The sequence below is a fragment of the Saccostrea cucullata genome, unplaced genomic scaffold (genome assembly GCF_032062105.1).
Source record: "Saccostrea cucullata isolate Sc308-1 unplaced genomic scaffold, CSIRO_AGI_Scuc_v1 ctg9948, whole genome shotgun sequence".
Lineage (NCBI taxonomy): Eukaryota > Metazoa > Mollusca > Bivalvia > Ostreida > Ostreidae > Saccostrea > Saccostrea cuccullata.
In genome coordinates, this window is record NW_026934835.1 from 45,008 (window position 1) to 55,670 (window position 10,663).

At 32.7% G+C, this 10,663-nt stretch overlaps 1 protein-coding gene across 1 annotated transcript; it reads left to right on the forward strand.

Annotated features, from left to right (window-relative positions):
• Window positions 1-4,575: 4,575 nt before the first annotated feature.
• Window positions 4,576-10,234, forward strand: LOC134241429 (complement C1q-like protein 2; the record flags this gene model as incomplete). Its single annotated transcript, XM_062723481.1, has 5 exons — window positions 4,576-4,695; window positions 5,500-5,550; window positions 9,189-9,449; window positions 9,732-9,908; window positions 10,162-10,234. Coding segments are annotated over exons 2-5 (560 nt in total), but the record flags the coding sequence as incomplete, so codon positions are not given.
• Window positions 10,235-10,663: the final 429 nt, after the last annotated feature.

Below are 10,663 nucleotides of genomic sequence, written 5' to 3' on the forward strand. Positions count from 1 at the left end.
CAGAATTAAATTTTATCATGCCTGAATCATGGTTTGTTGGCTTTAGAATGTGTTGCTTAGGATGTATGAAGTTTCAAATTGACTATGTGAATTAAACAGATAAATGTGTAAACTTTACAGATTTAATGTGTAAGTTTTACAGATTAATGTGTAAATTTTACAGATTAAAGTGGAAAATGTACGGATTAAAGTGTAAATTTTACAGATAAAGGTGTGAATTTACGGATTAAAGTATAAATTTTACAGATAAAGGTGTAAATTTACGGATTAAAGTATAAATTTTACAGATAAAGGTGTAAATTTTACAGATTAAAGTATAAAAATTACAGATTAAAATGTGAAATTTACGGATTAAAATGTAATTTTTCAGGTTTAAGTGTAATTTTTACAGATTAAAGTGTAAACGTTACAGATGAAAGATAGAATTTAAAAAAAAAAAGAAGTATTCAATTGGCACTAATACACTTCCGTACAAAAACTTGAAAAAGTTGGAACGTCAAGGAAAGACAAGTGCGCTTCAGGATTGCGTATCCTAAGAAAGCAGAGATAAGTAATAAACGAAATTGTATGCCTCCCATGAAAAATATCAGCCTGATAGTGCAGTAAAAAAAATACCAAAACACAGATATGCAGTTTTGTCGATTATGTCATTTAATTGAATGACATAAAGTAAAATGTATAATATAATAATTAAGGGGATCACCTAAAATTTAACAGTACAGAATACATGCATGTACAAAGGTGAAAGGTACAAGTGTGATCCCCCCGAGACTGACTAGAAATTTACATGCAATGAAAATAAATACGTATGCATAAAATATAACATAAATGACTTAATCCTTGGAGGCGTGTAAACAATTGCGCCAATCCACGAAACGTATGACAAGTTATTAAAAAAAAATACAAATTTTGACTAGAATGCAAAATAATACCAAAAAAATCCAAACCAGAAGTCTCTGTCGAGACACAGCAAGACAAATGTCCAAGGGCCCTTACCAATAGACAGTTATCAGGAGAAATGTCGTGAAAAGGTGTCGCCGTACAACTGAATGATGCACTGGAACCTGGAACAGAGAAGAGAAGAAGGATGTAGTGCTTCATAATACACTCTCAGACTTACCCCTCGCCAAATATTGGGATTTAAAATAAAACATTTTCTTCATTTTTGTCCTCTTAGTTTGTACTTATAACAAAGGAAAAATTGCAGTTGGAACTTGAAACTTTACACCACTGAATTGAACAGCAATAAATAGAATAACGATCATTGATTAAGATTTTCTGTGTGGCAAGATTGCAATAAGACTACAACAGTAAGAGTAGATTTTATATTATATTAAATCAGTTATATTATAATCAGATTAAAACTGTAGGAGGAGTAGCATTTTGAATGTACTTTACAGAAATTTCTATTTTTTGTAACCATGGCAACACCGTTCAACGAAATTAAAAACAGATAAACAGAATTATGTATCTTAGTGTAGTCTACTTGTGTATTAAGTTATACTGAAATCAGACCAAAACTGTAGGAGGAGTAGCATTTTTAAACATTTCATAGAAATTTCTATTTTAAGTAACCACGGCAACCTCGTTCATCAAAATCGAAAACCGATACATGGAATTATGTATCTTAGTGTAGTCTAGTCGTGTGCCAAGTTATTTTGAAATCAGACCAAAACTGTAGGAGGAGTAGCATTTGGAAAGTATTTCACAGAAATTTCTATTTTTAGTAACCACGGCAACGCTGTTCGACAAAATCAAAAACCGATACACAGAATTTTGTACCTTAGTGTAGTCTACTTGTGTGCCAAGTTATATTGAAATCAGACCAAAAATGTAGGAGGAGTATCATATTGAATGTATTTTAAAGAAATTCCTATTTTTAGTAACCACGGCAACCCCGTTCATCAAAATCGAAAACCGATACACGGAATTATGTATCTTAGTGTAGTTTAGTGTAGTTTACTTGTGTGCTAAGTTAAATTGAAATCAGACCAAAACTGTAGGAGGATTAGCATTTTGAAAGTATTTCACAGAAATTTCTATTTTTAGTATCCACGGCAACAACGAAAGCAAAAAACGATACACAGAATTTTGTATCTTAGTGTAGTCTACTTGTGTGCTAAGTTACATGTATATTGAAATCAGACCAAAAATGTAGGAGGAGTAGCATTTTGAATGTATTTTATAGAAATTTTTATTTTTAGTAACCATGGTAACACCCTTTGACGAAATCAAAAGCTGATAAACAGAATTATGTATCTTAGTGTAGTCTACTTGTGTGCCAAGTTCTATTGAAATCAGACCAAAACTGTGGGAGGAGTAGCATATTGAATGTATTTCACAGAAATTCCTATTTTTAGTAACCACGGCAACACCGTTCATTCAAATCAAAAACCGATGCACAGGATTATGTATCTTAGTGTAGTCTACTTGTGTGCCAAGTTATATTAAAATCAGACCAAAACTATAGGAGGAGTAGCATTTTGAAAAATTGTTTACAGACAGACGGACAGACGGACGGACGCCGGACTCATTACTATCGCATAAGCTCTTCTGGTCTCTGACCAGTAGAGCTAAAAAGGGCGGATGGTGTTTTTTTTCTACCGCACTACCAGGCTAACAGAAATGGAGCAACAAAAACAAAAAGATTTTGATTGGGTAAAAAATCTGTAAGTATCCGACGTTGTAAAATTTGACAGATTTCTCATAGCGGCAGAAATCAAATTATCTGTGATAATGTTGTTTTATGCCTCCTATGAGAAATATCAGCCTGATAGTGCAGTAAAAAATAACCAAGCTCAGATATGCAGTTTTGTCGATTATGACATTTAATTCAATGACATGAAGTTAAATAATTAATCTTAGGCCCACATGTACGGGGATCCCCTTTTAAAAAGCATTTATTTCATAACTTTCTACATCGTGATTTTTTTCCACCGCACCAGGCTAACAAATATGGCGCAACAAAATCAAAGATTTTGATTGGGTTTTAAAAATCCGTAATTATCCGACGATGTAAAATTAAGTTGATTTCTCATTGCGGCATAAATTGAGTTATCTGTGATGTTATTGTTTTAAAAACTTAACAATAGAAATTATACAACGAGAGCAATTCTTAAAAAATGAATGTCAAGTATTAGAAAAAGAATTTAATGAGTAGGCATTGGATTATACTGGGTGAAATGTACAGGGATAGTAATTTTTAGAAATTCTTGACGCTATGTTTTGACGTTGCATTTGCCGTTAAGTGTGCTCCGCGGGTGATTTTAAAATGAATAGAATGAAACTTCACAAGGCAACCAAACAAATATATTAACATATTATATTGTGCTTATTTTTTTATTTCTAGTGAGAAAAATAACGAAGATTGACATCGTCCACGTAACTTGTCGAACAACCCTCGTAGAAGTATAAAAATGTACATGTAATCTTCGAGATAAAACTCCAGTTCCATAAGGTTCTTATCAGTGAATTCATGAATTCTTTTAAAATTTTCCCTAGGATCTAGCTTTTAATGAAGAACTAAAACGTGAGTATATACCTTAACTTTTCTATATCGAATTAGCTATTTTAGATTTTAAAAATTGAATATTAATTATTTTTAGGTTGTTTATGAAACATATGGAGATTGGAGATTAAGTAAAGGATTAACAAACACGAAAAAGGTTTTTGACAAAAATCTGTTATCCATTTTGTCTTTTGACATGCAGAAAGATCATTTGAAGTCTTTTAAGATATTACCCATTGACATTCTGGTCGAGTTCAATAGTAGGATTACCTCCGATATAGAGAAGAGCAAGAGACATAAAACTAAATACAATGGTCGTTGCTCCACTCAGTGTTAGAGCGCTCAAACAATAGACGCGGAGTGAGACTTTTCCTACGTCGTTTGGTTAAAACCCACTGCGGGACCTTGATTTTGATCACTTTGAAGAATAAAAACATCTTGAAAGGACGTTAATGAAAAAAACCTACAAAGTTAACATACTAGGATTCAATATCTTGGTCATTTATACTTCTTTTTGTCAAGTTCGCTATCATAGCCGAAAATTTTAGAAAATTTGATTGTTGATGGACGTCAATATTCTCTAAATCTTATTATCAAATATTGATTTAGTGGGGCTGTCTGGGGTTTCCATTGCTTAATTCCTCACGCATCATTGTAAACTGAGGCGTATTTACTGTTTTAAAGCAACTTTTTTTTCACTTAATTAATAAAACTAAACAAAATTAAGAAATTACGGGTTGAAAATTTTTATTACATTTTTAAATAACTGATTTTAAACAATTGGGGTTTCCATTCCTCAATTCTTCACGCATCGTTGTAAACTGAAGCGTATTTATTGTTTTAAAGCAACTTTTTTCACTTAATTAATAAAACTAAACAAAATTAAGAAATTAAGGGGTTGAAAATTTTTATTACATTTTTAAATAACTGATTCTAAACAATTTTTTAACTGATAGGTACCCAAATGGATACATATTAAGAATTTTGGTTCTTTACATTTAATTTTTACAATCTTTTCATTTGTCTAGCCTGATTTTAAGTGTATTACTTAAGATATTAAGTATACCTTATATTAATCATACACAATTTGTAGGACTACTGGTATATAAAACACCTGTTTAAGTGACATAAATAACCTTAGGTCTTATCAAATATCAAGAGTCAGTCCTCTGAAGACACAGTGAACAGTGAGTATTAATACATTAAACTATCTTATTCAATCATGTAATTGTAAACAATTTTAATCCATATTATACACTTATCCACTGGTTGTGAGTGGGATAGCTCTTTTATCAAACCCTTGACAGGGAACTATTCCCAGAGGGCTTGCCCGAGGGGAATAGTCCCTGTCAAGGGTTTGATAAAAGAGCTATCCCACTCACAACCAGTGGATAAGCGTTTTATTATACTGATGTATAATATAATTTCTGAGGTTTGAATTTTTTGGAGTAAGATAATACTGCAAGAAAAATCTTAGATCCTGATGACGTCACAATGTACTGAAGTCATTATGACATAATCACTCGAAATCAAAATTGGCGGCAAAAATTACATGAAAATTTTCCGAGGATGGATAGCAAAAACTATACCCCGGGGTATAGCTTTGCTATGCGTGAACTATAAAAGATAGTTATTTTACCTTCTGAATTTAATATAGGAAAAATTTTAACAGAAGTATAATAAAACATTTTATTGATTGTAAATGCCTATTTTTAAAAGCATATTGCCGTTCAATCTGCGGTGCTGTGCTGTTTTGTTATTCAGTATCTTAATAACATTTCATAAATTTCATGTTCGATGCAAGTCAATGGCATGTACGCTGAAGTGAATGTTATTATGGTATAAAAAAAAAAAGAATTTCTCTATTGTAGTTTTCATACAATAAAACCCCAGTCGGTCCCCTTAATTAAACATTTTAATATAAGTTTTACAGAGGAAAATTCTACAAAAGCAAAACTGACGTTTTTACGTCTTAAACTGTATGCTTTCAGGTATGAAGATGCTTACAGTCTGGATAAGCATATTATTTCTATTGCCATCGGGTAATTATCAACTCTTTTCTTTCCAAAGCATACGTGACAAATAGTGAGCATGTATGACATACTGAACATGTATAATTTGTAGTGAACATAAATTATGTATTGAGAACAATTATATCACGAAGTACAAGGGTCTTAATTAACAGTCAGCAGAAAATTATATTTTAATTTTTTAAAGGATCAAATATATAGCAGGTGAATATTTCTTTGGACAAAATATGTAAACTGTTAAGCGAAGATGATATTAATCAAAACTTAAAACAAAATAGAGTGATCAAAATTGCTCAAAATTGATTATATGGTAATCTGATATTTTATTACATGTATTTTTATTCAAATTAACATATTGGAAAGAGAGGTAGATTGACCTCAGATGATTGTCATGTGATTAAAACTAGTTTGCTATACACATATGCATAGCTAATTTTTCCTGGACTAAATAAAATTTTAAAAACCAGAAGTCTCTGTCGAGACTGAAGCTCTACTGGTTTGTACTTATAGCAAAGGAAGAGAAAAGTACTAAAGCAGTTGGGAATTAAAACAGCAATAAATAGAATAATGATCCTTGATTAAGTCTCTTTATGTTCTAAGTGTAGTCTACATGCATGCCACATTATATTATCATCAGACTAAAACTGTATTTGGAGTAGCCTTTTGAAAGTATTTAACAGAAATTTCTATTTTAGTAACCAAGGCAATAATGTTCATCGAAGTCAAAAACCGATATATGCAGAATTGTGTATCAGTGAAGTCTACTTGTGTGCCAAGTTATATTGAAATCAGACCAAAACTGTAGGAAACGTAGCATTTTGAAAAAAAATCACAGCAATTTATATTTTAGTAACAACGGCAACACCTTTCATCCGAATCAAAAATTGATACAGGAAATTATGTAACTTGTGTAGTCTACGTGTGTGCCTAGTTATATTGAAATCAGACCTGTAGGAGGAGTAGCATTTTGAAAGAATTTCAAAAAAAAATTCTATTTTTAGTAACCAGGGCAACACCGTTCATCACAATCAAATACCGATATGTAGAATTATCTACCTTAGTGTAGTCTACTGGTATGCCAAGTTCTATTGAAATCAGACCAAAACTGTAGGAGGAGTAAAATTTTGAAAAAAATTCACAGAAATTTCTATTTTTAGTAAACACGGCAACACCGTTCATCCAAATCAAAAACCGATAAACAGAATTATGTATCTTAGTGTAGTCTACTGGTGTGCCAAGTTATATTGAAATCAGATCAAAATTGTAGGTGGAGTAGCATTTTGAAAAATTGTTTACAGACAGACAGACGGGCAGACAGACAGACGGACGGACGCCGGACGCATTACTATTGCATAAGCTCTTCTGGTCTCTGACCAGTAGAGCTAACAAGGTAAAAAATGACCATTTTTATTAGCCAATTTTAACCAGGCAGGCACGGGATAGTAAAAATTAAACGGACAAAAAGCCTCAGCAATGTATTGTGCAGTCATTTTTTATTTGTGGTGGTGATCGGTTGGTGAAGGTAGATAGCTTCAAAACCTTAATCATTTTTATTCCTTTTTTTTAATTATGGTGTTTATGAACATAAAATTCCTGGTCGTGTCAGAGTGAACATATGGAGATAACGAACAGTATTTAAGATCAATAAAATAATCCATAAAATCCATACAAATATCTATAAATATATTTATAAGTCCATAAAATAATACAAAATAGAGTAGAGCAAACACGGACCTCAAAAACATTGGAGGTTTGATCAGGTGCCATGGAGCATCCACGGCCGACCGGTCACGCCTTGTCATGATCGGACGCTGGGTGTGACCGATCATCAGGGGATGCTTACTCCTCCATTCTACCATATGCTTTCTCTGATGTTTTAAAAGTCTGTATTTGCTCTGCTCCTGATGTGTACAGCTTAATGCATGGATTTTTAGCATGAATACTGTACATTACCTTCAAATATATCGTCCAAAGAATTGAAAAATAAGTAACGTTTTTACTTTTTGTAATCTAACTTTATTTTTCTTTGACGCTTTAGGATCATTATATCTTGCATATCCACGAAAGAGTTTCCACCTTTGGAAAGGCTTGGATTATTCAAATACATGTATTCAGATATTTCGTCATCAAAAAATCATACTTAAACTCTTGGAATTTATTTTTATAATGATTTTCAAAGATCACAAGATATCAACATATCAGAAATACTAAATTGACCGTCATTGTCTATTTTCTATGATGGCATATTTCTGCCCCCTACATGCAAGATAAATTATGTTAACATGCAAGAAAATTATGCAGACATGCAAGATAATTATGTATACATGCATGATAATTATGTTGACATGCAAGTTACAAATCTTCTAATGGAATCTGATTTAAATATGGGTATTATCCCGTGCTGACTCCCGTATCTGACATCGTAGATGCAAGATGCAACATAATTAAGAGAAGATGCTATTTACTTATGTTAAAACACGAGATAATTATGTTGACATGCAAGATATTTCTGTCAACATGCGAGATAATTATGTACACATGCAAGATATTTATGTAATCATTCGAGTTAAATATGTAGACATGCAACTTAATTATGTCAACATGCAAGATACTTATGTTAACATGATGGATACTTATTTTAACATGCGAGATATTATGTAGACATGCAGGATATTTATGTTCACATGCAACTTATCTATGTCAACATGCAAGATAATAACTTGCATATAAACTTACATATCTTGCATGTTAACATAATTATCTTGCATGTTGACATAAATAAGTTGCATGTTGACATAATTAACTTTCATGTTGACATAAATAAGTCGCATGTTGACATAATTATCTTGCATGTTGACATAAAATAGTCGCATGTCTACATAATTATGTTGCATATTGCAGCTAAAATGTCAGATACAGGCGTTGGTAAGTAAATTTACCCATATTTAAATTATATTTTCCTATAAGATTGGTAACTTGCATGTCAACATAATTAACTTGCATGTTGACATAAATATATTGCATGTCTACATAATTATGTTGCATGTTAACATAATTTATCTTGCATGTAGGGGGCAGAAATATGCAACCATAATTTTCTAACTGTCAACCACATACTTATTATATCATGTGTTTTGTTAATTCAAATAAAAACATAACTGGGATCACGCATGGACCATTCTGTTTAAATAACTTCATGTGCATCGTTTTAGTAGAGAAAAATCAGAGTAAGGAACAGTGTACGAAAGGTCAGAGATCTCATCCCCAACGGTCAATTTTAATATTTGGAGGTCATTTATATCAATCAAAGGTCCAAGCCAGTTTTCTTTTATTGTCACATAAACGCATCGATGTACTTCTAAATGTTAATTTAAAGGTCCTGTGTTTATGTTTCTTTTTCAGTTCTCTACTTCATACTCAGGCCATCTTTAAACTAATGTTTGCTTGCCCTCTCCCCGACTTGGGGTAAATTTACTGGGTCGGTAGGTAGGAGGGAATTTTTTCCAGAAAATTTCACCATATTTGTTAACGGGAATAAACAGAAAAAATGTCGTGTCCTGGAATGCCAAAAATGTTTTGATTTGGGCCAATTTTGGTCAGTCAGTCGGGAGAGAGCAACGAAACAATTTTATTTTTCTACCTTGCTGTAGAAGTGCATGACCTAATCCTATCACATAATACCCAGACACCGACAGCCTTCACGAAAGGCCAGACAACACACTTACATTTGACAAAGGGAGAAAAAATTCCATTCAACAAAAGAATAACTGAAATCGGAGCCCATTTTGACTCTGAGGGATCCTTTATTTGTCAGACCCCTGGTCTCTACGCTTTCACATTCCATGGACTAACTGCAAATAACTGGGGACTCTGGGTTGAAATGATGAAAAACGACGAGTTGATTGCATCGAGTAAGATTTCTAATATTTCACTGATACTAAACATATATACTTTTGATGATTAGCACCATATAAAATGATTAGGAAAGCATAAATGAGTTGTGAAGAACTCAACATCTAATACCAATTTCGCCAATTTAATGATTGGTTTTTCAATGATTCAATTACAGTCAATTATTCGATTATAGTCTATCTAACGACCAGGCATAAAGTTTAACCTTTCAGTATAACCAATAAATATTAATTTTATGAATATGAATTTGTGGCATTGTAATAAATAACTTATTTTTGCAGTTTATGCGTATACCCATAATGGTTATGCAGATGCAGGAAATACCGCCATTTTACATTTAAATGTTGGAGACAAAGTTTATTTAAAGGGACACCAAGGTTCCAACCAGACAATGTATGGGTCGGCGGATCAGATTTACACAACATTTACTGGGGAACTTCTACATCCTGATAATGTCGGTTAGTTTTACTAACAAAATTCTCAATATCAAAGATTATTTTTCGATTGTTCAGCAGTTAAAAATTTATGGTGGATTCATTAAGTAAAGAATTTGCGTCATGTACAGCCAAAAATGAGGTTTGCAGCCTTGTTTGTTACTGAAATAGATCGTGGCTGTTTCATTGCTAATTTTACCAGAATTACTAAATCACAAAGGTTGTCTTTGTGATGGTACAAAGCTAATGATCTGTAACAGATGACTCTTTTTGACAGAGTTCAAACATAGAAAAATGGACCATTATGTAGTATCCCAGCAGAAATACATTCAGTTAGTTTATCATTACAGGTACATGTAGCAATTGGCGATATTTTTTATTATAAGCGAAAAACTGAGAATTTGAATTTATTAACTATATCTGTAAGCATTTTAGAGTTTCTCTGTGTACCATGTTGCTCAGGTTGCTTATAAGTCTAACTTAAGTTAGACGTTTTCATTTTACTGTGCATCTGATATCTAACATAGGACATAAGCACAAGCCACTCCCATCGCCTCTTTGTCTAACGTTCATTCATTGTTTCTCGATACTAGTACACGTTTATTGTTTCTTGCAGTCGCCCGGTGGCGCAGCGGTTATAGCGTCTGCTCCCCAGTCGCGAAGTAAGCAGCCGATATTTACATCGCGGGTTCAGATTCCACTGTGGAAACTGGTACTTGGATCAGACCATTTATACCGAGGTCCCATGTCGCAGAAGGTGCTAGCACAAAAAATATCTG